General features: G+C 42.9%; 1 protein-coding gene across 1 annotated transcript in view; it reads right to left on the reverse strand.

The window, feature by feature from the left end:
- Positions 1 to 20,365, reverse strand: part of slc7a11 (solute carrier family 7 member 11) — a 179,235-nt gene that overhangs the window by 92,810 nt on the left and 66,060 nt on the right. The window contains exons 4-6 of the mRNA XM_080194466.1: positions 8,240 to 8,365; positions 1,080 to 1,179; positions 809 to 853 (exon numbers count right to left, since the gene is read on the reverse strand). Coding sequence (XP_080050592.1) covers positions 809 to 853; positions 1,080 to 1,179; positions 8,240 to 8,365 — 271 coding nt within the window. The remainder of the gene's footprint in view (positions 1 to 808; positions 854 to 1,079; positions 1,180 to 8,239; positions 8,366 to 20,365) is intronic.

The following is a 20,365-nucleotide window of genomic DNA, read 5'->3' on the forward strand; positions in this document are numbered from 1 at the left end:
TCCTTCGATCTCATTCCATCCATTTCACAGGTTGTAGGGCGAAAAGTTCAAGCGTCAGCAGCTATGTCCTGTGTCTGAAAGGCACTCGAGCTATGCCAGATATGATATTGTAAGAAGTCTCACAGCACCAGATTAAAGTCCAACAGATTTATTTGGAGTCACGAGCTTTCGGAGCGCTGCCCCTTTATCAGGTGAGTGACTTGCCCGCTTGGCACCTGCAGCTAGTGGCATGAGTGAGAATCTGGTTTCCGTTTGGTGCTGTCTTCTCATCAGAGATGCCATAAATCCTACAGTCTGTTAACCCAATCTGTTTTATACTGGCAAAATGCTGTGGGTGCTGGAATCTGAAACAAAAACAGAAAACCTGGAAAAACTCAGCAGGTCTGACAGCATCTGTGAAGAGAGAATAGAGCCAATGTTTTGAATCTGGATGACCCTTCGTCAGAGCTTCATCCAGCATTGAAACATTGACTTCATTCTCTCTCCACAGAGGCTATCAGACCTGCTGAGTTTTTCCAGCATTTTCTGGTTTTGTTCCCATCTTGTTTATGTTATTTTAAGTCCTTTCTCCCTTAGAAGTGAGTGTAGTGTTAGAAACTTTTTTTTATAGCTGCATTATGCACACAATTTCCTTCAGATTGCCACATCTCTAACAGGGAATGAAGGCAGATTTTTGTGTCTGGCACTGAATGATGTAGCCATTTTCATGCGAGCGCGGGGAAAATATTTTAATGAAACATCTGAGTTCTCTTTCAGACTATTTCCACAAAGAGAATTGTTTAAAATAAAATTGATTTCAGCCACTTACTTTTCAGGATTTTCTACTTCCTCTGTGACAAAATTCATGTAGAACCTGATGAAATAATAATGAATAGTTAAAGGACAATCTCGTGCATCATGTCTTCAGCAGCTTCAAGCAAAATCTTCAACACAATTATTTAATTGCGAATGGAACAGTAACCGTGGACATTTTCGCAGTTTATCTTTGGTGTGTTGAGGATACTTCTCGAAAAAGACTATTTGTTCTTTATCCCATTCTTTCAAGTTGTTATCTCCTGATCAACAGCGAGAGCTCTTACCATCCTGCATATGCATACATTCCAGAGTAAAAAGCGAGAGGGATTCCTGTGAGGTTAAATTCTTTCGTTTTAAATGCTTGATTGAAATGTTGCGTTTCTCCTGTGGGATATAAGAGGAAAGAAAATAAGCAGAGGCATCATAATATATCATTAGAGAGACCGACACAAGCAAGCAATCTGATTTATCAAATGTGCAACCATCCATATTTAGTGATGCCACGCATTCTTTGAGCTGATTCAACAGAAAGTGTTTCATTTACATAGCACCTTTTATGACCTCAGGATGCCCCAAGAGCGTCCTACCCAATGAGGTACACTTGGAGTACAGTCATTGTTGTAACATGGGAAACTGGGGCGGCCAATCTATGCACAGCAAGATCCCACAAACACCAATGTTATAATGTTTAAGTTTTAGAGTTTATTTGTCAGTGTCACAAGTAGGCTTGCATTGACACTGCAATGAAGTCACTGTGAAGTTCCCCTAGTCACCACACTCTGGCGCCTGTCTGGGTACACTGAGGGAGAACTTAGCATGGCCAATGCACCTAACCAGCATGTCTTTCGGACTGTGGGAGGAAACCGGAGCACCCGGAGGAAACCCACACTGACACAGGGAGAACATGTAAACACCATGCAGACAGTGACCCATGCTGAGAATTGAAGGCTGGTCCCTGGCGCTTTGAGGCAGCAGTGCTAACCACTGGATAATTTAGCTTTGTGACGTGAATGATAGACAAATAATGGTCAGCATTCCAAGGAAAACTCCCCGGTTCCTTTCCAAAAAAGTGCTGTGAGAGCTTTTAAGCCCACCTTTCATTCTTTGGTTTAATCCAAAAGATGCATTTCTGACAGTGCAGCACTCCCTCAGCACTGCACTGAAGTGTCTGCCTAGATTTTGTGCTCCTCGGCTGGATGTTCAATCTGGCGTCAGCAAACTGACATTTAGATCTTTGCCGGGTCTCAACCCTGCACCATAGCTGCATTGCTCAGGCGATGTTGTCTTCAAATGAAGATCACCTAATTGGGCCGGAGGTGAGCCCGGCATCAGATTAATGGCACTGAGTGCCAAGCCAGGAGTGGGGAGCTGACTCTGGACTACTATCCTCAAAGATAGACAACAACCATGGCGGGAATTCTGCCACCTTTCAAAATAGAGGCGACAGGACAAAGGTGGGCAAGTAAGGTAGATTGGTCATGGCAAATTCGTGTGGTAATGGGAATAGGACATGGCAGGGGGGTGGCGGGGGGACATGGACAGTGGACCTGGATGGTGAGTGGATCTGAATGGATCAGAGAATCGGTGCATGCTCAATGGGCCGAATGGCTTCCTTCTGCACTGTAGCAATTCTATGATTCTAAAATTGCCTTTTGCCCCTTCAGCCCTTAGCAGTGCCCACAAGGATCTTAACGGGTGCTTTAATCGGAGGGGAGCAGTTCCCCCTCGCTTTGAAAATAGCTGCACCTCATAGATGTGTCAGAGCACTGACATCCCACTATCATCAAAGTGTGCCTGCAACCATTCTCACCACTACAGGCAATTGGGAATGAAGGCCCAAGTCTCTGGAGCAGGATTTCAACCCACTACCTTACGATTCAGGAGATAAAGTGCTACCAACTGATCCACTGACTTTATCACTGGGTTGGCAAAAATGAATGAACACGGTTCAGACCCACGTTTTCAGTCAACTGTTGTGGGATGAAAGGGTTTATCTAATGATTAAAATTAATGTTCCAATATTTTCCTTTGGTGGAGGAAAGTCCACGAGACGTTTATAGATGAGGTGCGGTTGTTAATCCTCTGCTATATTTAAATGTGTCAAAACGTGGGGCCATAAAAATGGGATTATTACTTTCAAATCCAACAGGGAATTGACATAGAATTACACACGCATTGTTAAAGCAGAATCTGAGTGATCTCAAATCATTATTAGTAGCGACACAGGTTAATAATATCATAAAAAAAGGCAAACAGAGCAGAATGGTATAATGGGTGGATAGAATTGTAAAGTAGGATGCATAACTTTTATCAAAGCATGGTTAGATCACACACGAGGCACACTGCATAGTTCTAAAATCCATATTATTAAGATATAGAGGTACTGGAGAAGATACAAAAGGATTTACAAAACTAATACCATTGCTGTGGGTGGCACGATGGCACAGTAGTTAGCACTGTTGCTTCACAGTACTAGGGACCCAGGTTTGATTCCCGCTTTGGGTCACTATCTGTGCAAAACCTTTACATTTTCCCCGTGTTTGTGAGGGTTCCCTCCGGGTGCTCCAGTTGCCTCCCACAGATGTGCAAGTTAGATTGATTGGCCAAGCTAAATTGCATCTGATGGTTAGGGGGATTAAAACAGAAAGAAATCCCACAACACCAGTTTAAAGTCCAAACAGGTTTATTTGTAGCAAAAGCCGCAAGCTTTCAGGACAGCCTCTCCCGTCTTCAGGTGGCTGGGAGTTAGGGGGATTAGCAGGGTTAATACGTAGAGTTATGGGGATAGGGATTGTGGCCGGTGCAGACTCGATGGGCTGAATGGCCTCCTTCTGCACTGTAGGACTCTATGATTCCATGATTCTTGTGAGATAGTATGTATGGAAAGTCTAAATAGGTTATGTCTCTTTTCACTTGAAAAGGTAAGGCTGAGTGAGGATTTGATAGAGATCTTTACAGTAATGAGATATTTCTATAAAGTACATGCCAAGAAAGTACTTGCGCATTTAATCAACATAAGATTATGAAAGTGCTCAATAATGTTGACTTAGCTAAAATGTCTGAAAATTTCTGGCCGTTCCTGATGGCAGGATCTTCTAGTCCCACCAACGGCATCCCCTGCTGTGGGTTCCCCGGTGGCAGAGGGTGCAAACAATGGGAAAACCCCTTGACAGCGGCAGGACTGGTAGATCCTAGTACCAGCTAATGGCAGGCTGTCTCTCCCAACACAAAACACTTCACGGAAGGGGTGGAAAATCCTGCCCGGTGATTCAACCCGTAGGCAAGATCAGAACTAGGGACCATCAATAGAAGACAGTCACTTATGAATCCATTAAGGAATTTAGAAGAAATCTCTTTAAGGCAGAGAGTGGTGAAACTGTGGAACCTGCTATCACAGAGAATGGCTGAGAGGAACTAGGCAAGCAATTGAGGGAGAAAGAAATTCAGAGTTATGTTGTTGGAGCTGAATGAAAGGGAGCTCAAGTGGAACATAAATGCTTAATAGCCTGTTTCTGTGTATATCAATGGAGTATTCAGAACACTGATAAAAATTGCTACGACATGGAATAGTTGAGGTGAATAGTATAGATGCACTCAAGGCAAAGGTAGACAAACACATGATGGAGAAAGAAATCACAGGTTATGGTGATGGTGTTAGATGTAGAGAGGTGTTAGAGGAAGCTTGTGTGGACCATAAACACTGGCATCTAACAGTTGGGCCAAATAAACTTTTTCAGTGCTGTACATACTACATAAATGTATCACAAATCATAATTATAATTGGCCAGAGGAAGATGGAGGTTACAGCTTCAAGACTAAGATTTCAGTGTTCGTTCATCTATCCGCCTTCTGCAACAAGTCTAAGAAACTGGCCCCAGAACAAAAGCCCTCCAAATTAATGTGGAGAAAATACATGCAGAGAGTCCACAGAAGTGAGTGTCATGGCTCAGATGTCCTCGTTCTTGCTTCTGAGTCAAAGGATTGTGATTCCAAACTACATTCAGCACCTTGAACACAAAGTCCAGCTGACATTTCAGTGCAGGGCAGTGGCAGTGCTGCACTGTGAGAGGATATTACCTTTTAGGGGAGATGAAAAGGTTCTGTGGGTTGAAATCCTACTCCAGAGATTTGGGCCTTGATTTTCAATTGCCTCTCAGGTAGACGTAAATGATCCCAAGGCACTATTCTGAAGCAAAGCAGTGGGCTTCTATCTGAGTCCTGGCAAATATTTATTCCCTTAACCATGATCATGTTGCTATTTGTGGGATTGCGTGGTGTGTTGTGTTGCTTTATTATTTTATTTATTTATTAAACACCAATAAGCTTACATTAACACTGCAATAAAGTTACTGTGAAAATCCCCTAATCGCCATATTCCGGTGCCTGTTCGGGTACACTGAGGGAGAATTTAGCATGGCAATTTAGCATTGTTGTCATGTTTCCCATATTACATCAATCCCCACACTTCAAAAGCACCTTCACTGGCTGGAATGTGTTTTTTGGTGTCATGAGGATGTGAAAGTTGCTATATAAATACAGGTTTGCCTTTTGTCTTTTTGCACCAAAGGATTCAGTGGTATTTGAAACTGGCATAATGGACAGAATTCTCCCCCAAAATTTCTGAGTGCCCAGTGGGAGAACCGGTGAGATTCCCCTTGGGTAATTTGGTGTAATCCAGTTTGCAATTCAAACTCAATGAGAAAATTTGTGGAGCCCGGAGAGATCCTCACTAAATTCACCCACACTTAGAAATATTTTTTGGAGTGGGGACTAAGGATATCGGCAAGGTTGGCTCCGCAAAGATTGGGGCATCTTTTTTAAAGGGTGCCCCAATCTCCACACAACACTACACATCACTACCCACACCACGTGCACTGCTACCAGCTAGAGAATGATCCCTGGCATTTGTATTCAAGTTGTATTGTTAAATACGGGTTCTGCCAATAATTTTCAAATAATGATGTTACTACTTTAGTCTTGAAAAGATTGCGAGAGTCTCACAGTTCACGGGTGATGTCCAAAACCACTCAGCAGTCTGAGTGGTCTAATAGAAACATAGGGCAGGATTTTTCAGCCGTGTTTGCCTCAATACCGGAAAATCCCGCCCAAGGTCAACGGACATTTCCATCCCCCCCTCTTCCACTATGATTCCTGTGGCGGGTGGGGTGGGACATTTCACCCCATAGAAACTACAAGCAGGAGTGGGCCATTTGGCCTTTAATCCTGTTCTGCCATTCATTTTAACCATGATTGATCCTCACATTCAATATTCTAATCCTGCCTCCCCACCTCCCCCACCCCCCCACCCCCCCATATCCCTTGATCCTTTTGTTCCTGAGAGCTGTATCTAATTTCTTCTTGAAATCACACAATGTTTTGGTCCCCAACTACTTTCTGTGGTAATGAATGCCACAGATTCACCACTCGCTGGGGGAAGAAACTTCTCCTCACCTTTGTTCTAAAAGGTTTACCCCTTATCCTCAAACTATGATCCCTAGTTCTGGACTCCCCCACCATCTTTCTGAATCTATCCTGTTAGAATCTTGTAAGTTTCCATGAGATTCTCATAGAAGCTGCTCATAATCAGGAACTTCTAACTTTGAATCCTAAAATTCTTAACATTCTTTGATTGCAGAGCCCCTGGCGATGATCTTTGCGTCGTCAATGGAGACGGGAGAGGTTCCGGAAGATTGGAGGATTGCGGATGTAGTTCCTATTTTCAAGAAAGGGAACAGAGATAGCCCGGGAAATTACCGACCGGTGAGTCTGACCTCAGTGGTTGGAAAGCTGATGGAGAGGCTTCTGAAGGACAAGATTTACGAGCATTTGGAGAGGTTTGACATGATCAGAAATAGTCAGCATGGTTTTGTCAAGGGCACGTCGTGCCTTACGAGCCTAGTTGAGTTCTTCGAAAATGTGACTGAACACATTGACGAAGGAAGTGCAGTGGATGTGGTGTACATGGACTTCAGCAAGGCGTTTGATAAGGTCCCCCATGCAAGACTTCTTGAGAAGGTGAGAGGGCATGGGATCCAAGGGCCTTTGGCCTTGTGGATCCAGAACTGGCTTGCCTGCAGAAGGCAGAGAGTGGTTGTGGATGGGTCTTTTTCGGCATGGAGGTCAGTCACCAGTGGAGTGCCTCAGGGATCTGTTCTAGGACCCTTGCTGTTTGTCATTTTCATAAATGACCTAGATGAGGAAGTGGAAGGATGGGTAAGCAAGTTCGCTGATGACACAAAGGTCGGTGGTGTTGTGGATGGTCTGGAAGGATGTCAAAAGTTGCAGCAGGACATAAATAGGATGCAGGACTGGGCGGAGAAGTGGCAGATGGACTTCAACGCGGATAAATGTGTAGTCGTCCATTTTGGCAGAACCAATGGGATGAACGAGTACACTATCAAGGGCAGGAGTCTTAGTAGTGTTGAAGAGCAGAAGGATCTTGGGGTCCGGGTCCACAGGACTCTTAAATCGGCCTCGCAGGTGGAGGATGTGGTCAGGGAGGTGTATGGTGTACTGGCCTTCATTAATCGAGGGATTGAGTTTAGGAATCGGGAGGTAATGCTGCAACTTTATATGACCCTTGTCAGGCCTCATTTGGAGTACTGTGCGCAGTTCTGGTCGCCTCACTATAGTAAGGACGTAGAAGCTATTGAAAGTGTACAGAGATTTACAAGGATGTTGCCTGGACTGGGAGGCATGCCTTATGAAGTTAGGTTGAGGGAGCTGGGACTCTTTTCCCTGGAGAGACGAAGGTTGAGAGGCGACCTGATAGAGGTTTATAAAATGTTGAGAGGAATAGATAGGGTGGATTCTCAGAGGCTATTTCCCCGGGTTGAAATGGTCGCTATGAGAGGACACAGATTTAAGGTGCGGGGAGGCAAGTACAGAAGTGATGTTAGGGGTAAGTTTTTCACTCAGAGGGTGGTGAGTGAATGGAATCGGCTGCCGTCAGTGGTGGTGGAGGCGAACTCGCTGGGGTCTTTTAAAAGACTTCTGGATGAGTATATGGGATTTAATGGGATTGGGGGTTATAGATAGGTCTATAGATTGGTAGGTGTTGATGTGATCGGCGCAACTCGTGGGCCGAAGGGCCTGTTTGTGCTGTAGTGTTCTATGTTCTATTAAAGGTCCTCTTAGTTCTTTAACTAAAAGACATCTTTCTCAAAACATTGGAAACTAATTGTGTCACTAAATGTAAATCTGCGGTGCTGAATGATCGTGTAGTTCAGCTGCCACAGTGAGACACTTGACTTAAAATAATGGCAAAAGTAAAATATGGACAACCCATAAGATTTCTTCAACACAAATGCAAATAAAAGAGTCATGTTTGATAGCAGCAGTATTAATAAAATCACCAGGGAAATTTTATTTTTATTTGTCATTCAGGAATTTTCTGTTTCTCTGCAGCTCTCTACAAATATAAAAGTTGTTTGATTATTCCTACCTTTGAATAACTGCGCCAATCCTGGGAAGATGATTATTAAAATAGCAGCAAGTTTGCAGAACGTCAGAAAGATCTGTAGCCGTGCAGTCCAGCTCACGCTCATGCTGTTAATATACATTACCACAGCTGGAAAAAGAAACAGGACAAAATAAATACCGCCACCTCAGGTAACAACACTCTTCACAATGCCACAACAAGGGTACCACTGACTGGCAAATAGATCGAAACCAATGCTGCACAATTTCCTTCATATTATTGTCAAACTGTGGAACATAAAAGTAACAAAGGACCTGATAAATAATACAGGGTCAAAATATTGACAACCTGAACAAAGAAATCCATCTCCCAACACCCTTGCCTTCAAATGTTCCCCCTTGGAACCTCTATGGAATCGATATGGAATATGCCTATTGTGCTTGCAATTTCGCACACACCAGGCTTCCTAATTTTAGTAAGATATTGCCGAGCTGTGTTTGAGAATGAGGCAGAAACTACGCGTTGCCTCACAGCATGGTAGAGAAACTTCAGAGAGTGAGTGAACCAGAGCTGTGTCGCTAACATCTCTAACACCTCCTAGTAGCTGTGCACAGACCTATTTTAGCACAGCAACTAGTGATAGATCACAAGTTAATTTACTACTGTGAGGGATAAAGAAGTGGAGAAAATGACTTTGTACGGACAACATGTGAAAGACCAATATGAATCAACAAATAATTCATTTATATATCTTTTACAAAATAGATATTAGGTATGATCATGGCTATTTCTAAAATATTAAAAACTAGAAAAAGACCTTTTTAAAATGGTTGAATTTATGTCTATTTCTGACCCTTGAACAAAAGGAACTATCTGACAGTTCCAAAGAAGCTTACACTTCATTACCTTTGAAGAGTCACTAACGCATGCTGTGGCTTGAGATGTTAGTGTACCTTTAAAGAAGTTTCTAAAAAAATCATGCTCACAGCCTTAGTGATGTCATTAGTGGGAGGAGAGAAAAAAAACTGTGTGCCGGTCAGGTGACAAGGTGCTTTTTAGTTTTGTTTTTGGCTGCAGTGTTAAAAGCATAGCTGAAAGTAGTCTCTCTTTCTGTTTTTATATTTAAAGTTTTACCAGTGAGCTGGAAGCATACCTTGTTTGCCATCCTGCAGTAAAGAATCAGTTTTGGGGAGCTGATGACTACAAGCTGCTCTGAGTTTTCAAGATCATTTGAATTCAGCATTCAGCCCAGGGAACTGGAGCCCAGTCTTATGTGAGCTTTAGCCTGTGCAGTGACAAATCTGTTTAAAGAGTTCTGTCTATGGTTTTTGGTTTCAATTGGAACACATTAGAGATATTCATTAAGTGTTATACATTATACTGGTTTTGTTTCTTGTTTGTAATTGATAAAAGCTCTTGCTAATTTTCTTACTATGCATGTTAACTATATTCTTAAATGCACTTTGTTTGATAAAAGCTCCTTAGTGGGTCACTTGAATTATACCTGAGGAGAAACATCACATGGTTATCCTAGCCAAATTCAAAGTGCAAAACTTATACAGCTGGGCTTCATAGAACACTTTGGAGTTTATAATCTGAACCATGACAGCTGCAAAGACCAAAGTCAAAGAGAATTATTCAAGCACCATCTGCATTTCATATTCACCTGCAAGGATGAAGAACCACACAATCTTCCTTTCAATTCTTAATGCTTGAAATGGTGAACCCATCATGGGGACACAAAAAGGGATACAGATTGCTTGTCAAAGACAATGTGGCGGGACGAGAGTCATGTGACATAAACCGCCAGCTGATGGGACCAGCTGTACTAGTCGCCTTGCTGTATTGCAACCTTGGCCTGCCTTTTTACCATCAACAAGCAGCCAGAAAAAGTGCTCTGACCAGATTGAACGCACGACCCCACCTGCACTTTTTTGGCTGAAACTTTTGTGCAATTGGCTGCAATACTGAATCATCTCTGCTTGCCTACTTATCATGTGAAGTCAATTGCACCAGAAAAGTGAATTATGCAGCACCAATCTTCAACCTGCAAAGGAATCTCCAAAGGAATATCTCTTTGGACTTTGATTCTGGATTCTTGAATCCAAATGAGTCAATAATTCTTTCCTTTGTGATCTTTGCCCTGTAAATCTGTCTTTTTACCACCCTTTTTATGACTTTACTGGAAACAACGGGGGTGACCCTCCTCCCACAGTTTTAGAGTGCCCAAATAAACTAACCCTTTGAGTTTATGCTATCTTGGGTTTGCTGTGGAGCTATTAATAGATTGATTAGATCACACAAAAACTGTGGGGTTGGGAAATATGCCACTGTTTATTCAGGGGGAAAGCGAAACAAAACACTTCTCTGCTTATAAACATGTGCAAGAGGAGAAATCGGGGCTATAAACCCCTCCTCCTGCCTGCCGCATTAGAAAGGTAGTTGCTAAAGATACAAAGTTCAGTCAAGTGAGAATCTCTCAAGACATAAGCCACAGCACATTTTAATAAGAGCTCTGAAACAGGCATCCTGCAGAAAAAGGCAAGATACATTTTAAACCTAAGTTCTAATATTCTCTGCTATGGAGTCATAGAAACAATAAATTCCCAGGCACTATGGTGAGGAAAAAGGAAGCATGGAGAAGAATTATATTGAATTAAAGAATCCCTACAGTGCAGAAGAGACCATTCAGTCCATCAAGTCTGCACTGACACATTGACAGAGTATCTTACCCAGGTCCCTTCCTCAGCTCTATCCCAATAACCCCCACAGATTTACCAGGGCTAATCCCCCTAACCACTGTGCCACCTACTCCCTCTATTGGATCTCCCTCTCCCACGTGACATTTGCCCAGGATCTCTGAGGCTTCACCAGAGAGGCAGGCCTGGACCTGTAACTGCAAAAATGTGTAGGAATGGGAGAACAATGAATAAGAATCCAAAAGGGACATCTCCAAAAATCTTGAGCCCTCTCATGTCACGTTACTCTCTCTCCAACAGGGTGGTGCCCTATTTGAGGCATATCTAAACAATATGTTGCCAGGCCTTGTACCTGGAACCACAGAAATCAGAAGATTTGAGGCAGCTAAGTAGCAAAGCACATAACCTTTGTTTGCAGCTTCCCAAGAGCAAATAAAAAGCCCTGAGGGTGACAACCAAGATTACACTTTCAGCCATGCAAATAATGTGGCTCACCAAATTCCAGCCATAGACAAAATGGGGATTGGGGAAAGGAAGGGATATTGGGCCATTATGCACAAATATCACAGCACTTTAATTCCTGCTGTAAACACTGCCAATACTCCACTCTTCATGTTATAAGACTGAAAACGGATTGAGGGGCACAGGTGCCCATGTCCCACTAAGACCAGAGGCAGGAGCCTGTAATATGTTCAAGGGCATCTAGTTTAATGCATTGAGGCTACACTGTGCAATGGTGATAGGAGCCAGTGTACAGATTGTGCACAGGACTTGTTAAGGCTCTGATAAAAGTAAGGGCTTGGATGTCACTCCATAATGTAAATGAAACTACAGCCAAGCTCCACTGTGCCTATCTGGTTGGGATATTGAATGGATAGCACAAAATCAAAATCTCTTGCCATCTAGCTGACAGTCTTTTCAATTATCCTGGACCAATGCCCATGTTCAGAGCCCATTCTTCCCCTTTTAACCATAAAATCCTAGCAGTTCACAACCAGGAGGTAGGTCAATAAATTATAACAAAACCAAAATACCAGATGCCGGATTTCTGAAATAAAAAAAGAAACTTCTGGATGAACTCAGTGTCTGGAATTTTACCGTCCCACCTGCCACGGGAATCAGAGCGAGGAAGCGGCAGAACATGGAAGGGTCTGTTGACCTCGGGTGGGATTTTATGGTTTTGGGATGAGTGAGGCAGTAAAATCCTGCCCAGCAGGTCTGGTAGTATCTGTGGAGAAAGAAACAAGAGTTTTGGCTCTTCAGGACTTCTTTGCTTCTAAAGATTATATTGGACTCGAAACATGAACTCTATTTTCTCCCTCCACAGATGCCACCAGATTTGTATCCTTTGATAGGCTGCATTCATCTGAAATTCCAGACACTGTGTTGCTTCATGCAGAACACTGCCACACCACACTGCACCCCATCACTCTATATCGCTATGCATTGTGTGCTATGTACTTGAAGTCAAAAGCACAATGCAATGTGGGGGCAATTCAACTTAAAGGCACCTCGAATTGCATGGTGGCACAGTGGTTAGCACCGCTATCTCAAAGTGCCAGGGACCTGGGTTCGATTCCCGGCTTGGGTCATTGTCTGTTTGGAGTCTGCTAGTTCACCCCTTGTCTACCATGAGTTTCCTCTGGGTGCTTTGCTTTCCTCCCGCAGTCTGAAAGACATGCTGGTTAGGTGCATTGGCCATGCTAATTTCTCCCTCAGTGTGCCTAGACAGGCTCCAGAGTATGGCGACTAGGAGATTTTAACAGTAACTTCATTGCAGTGTTAATATAAGCCTACTTGTGCCACCAGTAAGTAAACCTGAAACATTTTAACAGTGCCTTGGTCGGAAAAAGATAGCATCAAAAATACAAGCAGGGTTAAAAAGAATATGGTGAGTAATTTATCTTGAATAAAATGCTTCTATGTTGCAAAGGACTATTCCTTCTCGATTTGTGACTCAGTATAGAAATGACACATTCATGCTCAGGAGGTGGTAAAGTGCCATCTGCAATGATATGTTAATCATATTAAGTAACCTATGAATACTTGGTAAGCGATGGTCTCATGGTATTATCACTAGACTATTAATCCAGAAACTCAACTAATGTTCTAAGGACCTGGGTTCGAATCCCACCGTGGCAGATGGTGGAATTTCAATTCAATAATATCTAGAATTAAGAATCTACTGATGTCCATGAAACTGTTGCCGATTGTCGGAAAAACACATTTGGTTCACTAATGTCCTTTACGGAAGAAAAGCTGCTCTCCTTACCTGGTCCGGCTACATGTGACTCCAGGGCCACAGCAACGTGGATAACTCTGAACTGCCCTCCATGGACAACTAGGGACAGGCAATAAATGCTGGCTGGCCAGCAACGCCCATGTCCCACAAATGAATAAAGGAAAGAAATCTAATGTGGATCCAATTGCTTCCTAATACACTAGTAACACCAGCAACTAAGCCTGGGGGTTTCTTTACAGAAATGTGTATGGAATGAGGTTTGAAGGCCACTGACACAGTTTTGTCTTTGCTTGGACCCTCCGAATATAAGAGCATCGAAACAAGTCCTCTGTTTGTCTTATTTCGGTGCATTAAAAAAAAATTTCTGAGGTGATCAAGTGCCTTCTGCAATGATGTATTAGTCATATTAAATAATGCTATGTATATCAAAAAACATACATATCAGTTGTCGGGTTAACAAATAAGTTTGGAATCACACTGGAGAAGTTGGCCAGTCTAGGTGGCTGGACAATGATTCGTGGATTGTTGTAAAGCAGTGAAAAATCTTGAAGCTGATTTAAGGACAGCACCAATCATCTCCCCCACCTCGCCACCCCACCTCTTTTTACCCTCTGAAGTATGAATCCAGCCTACATTTTCAAAAGAAAATTCCCCCCACTCTCTGTACTGCAAGGTGTGGATGTGAGATGAATGCTGTCCTTTTCAATCAAATTCTAAGTACAGAACTATTATTCAGTACAAATTCGTGGTAAAGTGACACTTAAAATGCCACAGGAAATTTTCCTCAGAAGATCGCACTAATGTAGGAGAATTTGTCTGAAGTTATGGCTAAGGCAAATTGTCAGAGCTGAGAAGAGGCAGCTTTATCCTGCATCTAGTTGCTCTGTAGCTGTGATCGTTTGATGCTGACAACAGTTGACTTGGAAAAGCCAGCACTGTTCTTCCTCACCTTGCTAATTTGCGGAAAGGTTGAAAAGATAATAAAATATTACGTTAATGAGCAACGTGACATTTTATCCAGTGTCTACCTTGATGCAAGCAATGCAGAGAGTAGCAGAGTAAAGGGAAGTCACCGCTAAAGTTCCAGACGCAGTTACTTTCGCTCCTGTTAAAGGGCGCCATCACTCATTCCCTATGAATTATAACTCAGTTAGACATGCGAAAGAACTCCCACATGGGATGCCCAGTGTTGAGTTGTCCTCTAGACACCCCATGTAAATCAGTGAGGAAAAACATGACACACTTTATTTCAGGGCACACATTTCATGACAGATTCTGCACTATAATTTTGTTCCCTTGCTTGAGTAGCTGTTCACCTGAATAGCTGCAAAGGCACGGACACAATAAATTTGTCCCACACAATTCAAGTTCACTTTCCTATAACTACGTCCATGCTGATAAACAAGACTTTTTAAAATACACTGGAAATGAAAATATTGTAGCAAGACTTAAAAGCATTCGGCTGAAAGGACTTTCGTCCATCTTATAATTCGAGGTGTCAGAAACCTCGCACACATATTTAAGCCTTTGAATTATGTCTTCCTGTGACATATCTTTCAAGTCTTGACTTCAATTAATCTGAAGAATCTTTGGAAAATATTTGTAGACAATAAGAGAAGTTGGGTACTGAAATGGTGCAGGATTTTGACTGGTTTTGTGTTGTCATTCAACAGAAGACTGGTAGATTCTTTGAGGAAACAGAGCAAAGGGATGAAGTAGGTTTCTGGACTCTTTCCCCAGAATAGCCACCCGTCTTGCGTGGGAGAGTGGGAGACCCAAGAAACCTGGAATTCAGGGGCACAATTTCACCTGGTCTGAGAGAACGAAAAATCTTTTAAGTTCCTTCCCATCTTGTCTGAGGGCATTGACTCCACAGACTCCACATTGATCCATGGATAGTGTCATAAGGCAATGCAACTTTCGGGCACAGAGGTTAGCACTGCTGCCTCACAGTGCCAGGGACTTGGGTTCAATTCCAGGTTTGTGCCCTTGTCTGTTGACATGAGGAGAATGGGTTTCCCCCAGGGGCTCCTGTTTTCACCCACAGTCCAAAGATGTGCGGGTTGGGTTGATTGGTCATCCTAAATTGCCACTTAGTGTCAGGGGGACTAGCAGGGTAAATATGTGGGGTTAAAGGGATAGGGGATTGTGGTCAATGCAGACCTAATGGACCAAATGACCTCTTTCTGCACTGTAAGAATTCTATAAATTTTCATTCTGTTCCCTCTTGATCTTCATATGTATCTACTTTGAGAAACACTTCACAGTGATCAAGTTAGCAATTGCTGGCTATAATAGGAAGACAGATTATTACTTGAACGGGTGTAAATTGAGAGAGGTAGATACTCAGTGAGACTTGGTATCTTTGTGCATCAGTCGTGAAATCAAGCATGCAGGTACAGCAAGCAGTAAAGAAGACAGATGGTGGCAAGTGGGTTGGAGATCGTCTTTTGTGAGTCTCCTAGGCCTCAAGGCACCCCTTCTCAAGTTTACCCCTCCCAACTTTTAGCCCTGCCCCAGCCTCTTGAATCTGCTCCCCCTCCTCCCCCTCTCTGCTGGGACCTCCAACCCCAAACATGGGCTCCTTAAACTTCAACTCAGCATTGAGCACTGACTGTAATCCCAGCAGTGGCCACCACTCCCAGATGGCACTGCTGAGCCCACAGAGCTGCGATCATCCGAATGACTGGCGGCTCTCCAAGGCAGGACTTCCTCCTGTGACGAGGTAAAAGATTTGCCTTAAAACAATTAATGCTGCTCCCAGTGTAAAACAGCCATGGGGCAGCACTGGGTGGTGGGTGGGCTACACGTCGGTTTTTTTAGATGGGCAGTAGAGATCGCAGCACCTGGTAACAGTCGAGCCCATGGAGTTACCGGAGTGAAAACAAAAGAGAAAATGTTCTTTCGGTTTCAGATTCCAGTATCCGCTGTGATTTGCTTTTATCCAGACTTACCGCAGTGAACCTTGTTACTGGGAATCAATTCAAGGATACTCGAAAGGACACTGGAAGACTCACACTAACATGGCAAGATGTAGCACTCGCAAACATAAAAGTAAGGCACAGTGAACACAGCAATGCGTTTCCACAGGTGGCTTTTTTTTCCCAATATCTTACGTGTAGCTATCAGTTAAGGTTGACAAGCATGTATTTTTTTATATTTCACATAAAGATAAATGACTATTTTGCTCACGAGCCTTGCGTACCCTGTGGATTCGCTGGATTTTGGCCTCATCAGTGGCTAGCGAGAAATGGTTGGGGTAGTAAACTTCATGACTGAGGCAGTGATACACCATAGGGTTCATGGCCTGATAATATGTTTGGGAAGGAGGCAGTGCCATTGGGCTCAGGTGGAAGGTAGGTGTTGGCAGCCTAGCTTAAGGAACACAGAATTAAGGCCTCCCTCACTGCTCCATATGCCTGCTGAGGCTCCCCATCTGAGTCACCATTGGATATTTCCTTTGCCTCAGTGTCCTTTTGGTCCATTGGTCCCCCAGTTGAAAAAGCAAGATTATGCAGAGTACAGCAGAGAATGAAAATGAGCAGCACTCGCTCTAATGGATATTGCAGAGCCCCCTCTCCTGGCCCCTCCAAGAGAGGTGTAGGCATCAGAACCTCATTTTTAGCAGACCAATGGTCCTCTCCACCACTGCCCTTGTGGTGGAATATCCTCGGGTACTTGAGGGATGTCATGAGCCATCTTTTCAAAAGATATCCCCTTGTCACCCAGCAACCATCCTTCGAGACAAGCTCGAGCCATGGACAGCCTTGGCACTTGTGAGTGACACAGTATGTAGGCATCACGGGAATGCCAAGGTTCCTGCAGAACAAGGTTCCGCACAAACCTGCAGAATCTATGTCTTGTGGTCACAAACAATTTGAACATTTAAGGTGTTTACAGATACCTTGCATTAATTTGATCTTTCTCTACATCCTAGCTACGACAGTAACATTCAACATTCTCTCCATTCCTTCTCTATGAACGGTATGCTTTGTCTGTATAACGCGCAAGAAATAATACTTTTCACCGTACTAATATACGTGACAATAATAAATCAAATCAAAAGTGTGATACCCCTTCTTAGGGACAAGATACGCGGATAGTTGGCTGATACCTTGATAACTAAAAGGGCGCAGTCAATGGCACTCTGAATGCGGGGTAATCCTGCAATAGCCGCAAAACGCCTGGCTTGCCCAGCCTGGCTGGCAGGCCTAATCCATCCTGAAATGGATGAATGTGCTTAACCCCCGAACAGAGCATCAGTCACCAATTTGATGCAGTTATGCATAGTTGACTGGAAAGTTCCGCAAAAGTCACCCACTGACCTCTGGAAAGATCCGGAGGCATAAAACTTAAGGGCTACAGTGATCTTCAAAGGCACCCACACAGTTGGAGACTATCTCTGGCCCAATCATTTGGCATACAAAAGTGATGATTTCTCATGAAAAGTGGGACCTCCTGCAGCCCTGGACCTCAGGCATGTCAAGGTAGTTAGATCACTGTATGTATACACTGGCAGCTGGATAGTGGCATCTTCTGCAGGCCTGTTTTCTTTGCCCTCCCTGCTAGCTCTGAATATCCTGTGCCTGCATCTTTTCTCTGATGTGAAGCCTGCTGTTGCTTGGTTTCTTCTGTCTTTGACCCCTCTCTTCCTCCTCAGAGGAGGTGCTCCCTGCTGAGTAAACAATATTCATCTGCTGAAATGCTAATACAGCAGTCTTTTGCTCTGTTGGTACCAAAGGACTGGAAACCTCAAAGGCTTGTTACAAGACTGAAATGTCTTGAAAGGTCCGGACAACATGCAGAAACCTCAAAAGAAAGCCGTGAAAACATTCACAAAGATCTGGTGTAAACCCATGTCAAACTTTCACATCACCTGCACACACCGGTCTACCTGTAATCATAGAATCATAGAATGTCTACAGGACATTCGGCCCATCAAGCCTGCACCGATAACAATCCCATCAAGGCCCTATCCCTGTAAACCTCTGTATTTACCTTGCTAATCCCCATGACACTATTGGGCAATTTAGCATGGCCAATCAGCCTAACCCACACATCTTTGGACTGTGGGGGGAAACCTGGAGCACTTGGAAGAAACCCACGCAGACATGGGGAGGATGTGCAAACTCCACACAGACAGTGACCCAAGACAGGAATTGAACCCAGGTATCTGGTGCTGTGAGGCAGCAGTGCAAACCACTGTGCAGCCTTCCTTTGCTCATATCTCCTTTTATCCTGCCCTTGGATGACAAATCAGCAAAAAATGATTGGCTGCCTGCCTGTGTGATGACCTCAAAATTGTACACACAATGTCAAATCCAGGTTAATTGGTGCTAAAATCATTTAAATTACCTTCTTAATTGTTGGCAGGGACACATCCAACTCACACTTGTGCCCACTAACTAAAATATCATGCCAATACGGAATGACATTGGGCTGCATGCCACACATCTTCTCACATGCTTCTGGGTCAAGCATGCTTCTGAACTTTGGATGCAAAATTCTGATCATAAAGTATTTTTAGTTGTGGTTAATGTTTCCTATATTAGTATATTGGCTTCTTCTTAAATAGTGTTTGGTCTGTGTTGATTTTAGTTTGTTTGCTATAGTAAAAGTTTAATACCTAAAACTTGTGCGATTCTTTCTATCGGTCACTGGGGAATTTTTCAATGATATTGGTCTTTACAGGGATCATAACAATTGATTTTGTACGGTGGGGGATACAGTAAACCATACAGGGCTTTGTGTTGAATAGACTAACGCTTGACTTTGCATCTATCAAGGATTTAACTTGAGGATGAAAGAAGACATGTAATGGGTCTTGTTTTCAACCTATGATTAATAAGCCATTGGTCTCATGATAACTAAATATACCACATTTTTTTTCTCAATAGGATTATTCCAATGACTGCTCTGCAACATAATATTAGCAGTTAATATCCAACATCTAACATGCTGTGTTATTAACTGAGTGCTCCTTGTGTTGACTAGTTTCTGCTCCCAGTAACTGGCATGTACAGTAATTTTGACAATAATATCTGGTAATTGATCTGTGTTGTTTGACTGACACAATGCTCCCAGTAACAGGCAAGTATTATAACGTTAGCAATGTGTTCCCCAGTAACAGATACAACAGCTAATGGTATAACTGCTGGCACTGTGTCTTTAATACAATTTCTGTCATCTCGACAGTCTGTGGGTCAATTGTTTACTGCTGCTGCCCTCAACTATAATGAACATTTATAAACCATACATACAATCGGCAGTATTACATTGGCTACAAGCCCAGTTCAATTGATTGAAGCTTTAGCTTGGAGATGTCATGGTGCTTTAATGTTCCAATCTGTCCTCCGATGCAGTTTAATATCGGGGATCAGATGGGTATATTACCACTATTCAATCTTACCTGAACATTTCCAGCGTTACAAATCAAAAACAAGTTAAAATAGACATCATATCGTAAATATATCCTCCCTCCCTGCTTCTAAAGAGAGCCCAGTCTCATCTATTTTGTCTAATGCTTCACAGTGTTCATGGACCGTGACAGCCCTGGTTTAGTGAAATCACTACCTCTTGTGATAGAAGGTTACAGGTTCAAATCCTGACTCTAGAGGGTACTCTTGATTTTGGGCATTGTGTGAAACTGTTAATACCTAATCAGCCATCCCTCCGGATTTTCAGTTTCATTCAACGAAATAAAAAAGCAAAAAGGCATGAAGTCAAATACATGCACAGTTGCAATCACAACAAATTGTTGAGAAGTTGTTAATCCTCAAAAATAATGGATTTTGAAAAATGTATGTCATTATACTACCAAAAATGCTTCCACTTAACTTGTGGCAATTTTCTTAACACGGTCACCTGCGATTGTAAAAAAAAGTTACAGGGCATACTTCACATCTGAAGGGGTGATATTTAATTAAAAGAATGTAATCATCTTTCAACTCCCTAATGTTATTGTTTTTTCCCCCCTGTTTTCCATTATTATTCTGAACATAAAGGAAATCATGACCAATAGATGCCTAACCTCTTTCTAACCCATACAATTTATTGATGCAATGATATTGACATACCCTCCTGCAGTCACATCTATGTTTTCCCTCTGTAAAGTATATGGAACACCCTAGTGTGTATGCGATCTTACAGTCAATGCCAGAAAATCTCAGCAGGTCTGCCAGCATCAGTGGAGAGAGAACAGAGAGACAA

The sequence above is a fragment of the Carcharhinus amblyrhynchos genome, chromosome 1, assembly GCF_965287045.1.
Source record: "Carcharhinus amblyrhynchos chromosome 1, sCarAmb.v2.hapA, whole genome shotgun sequence".
In the NCBI taxonomy this organism is placed as follows: domain Eukaryota; kingdom Metazoa; phylum Chordata; class Chondrichthyes; order Carcharhiniformes; family Carcharhinidae; genus Carcharhinus; species Carcharhinus amblyrhynchos.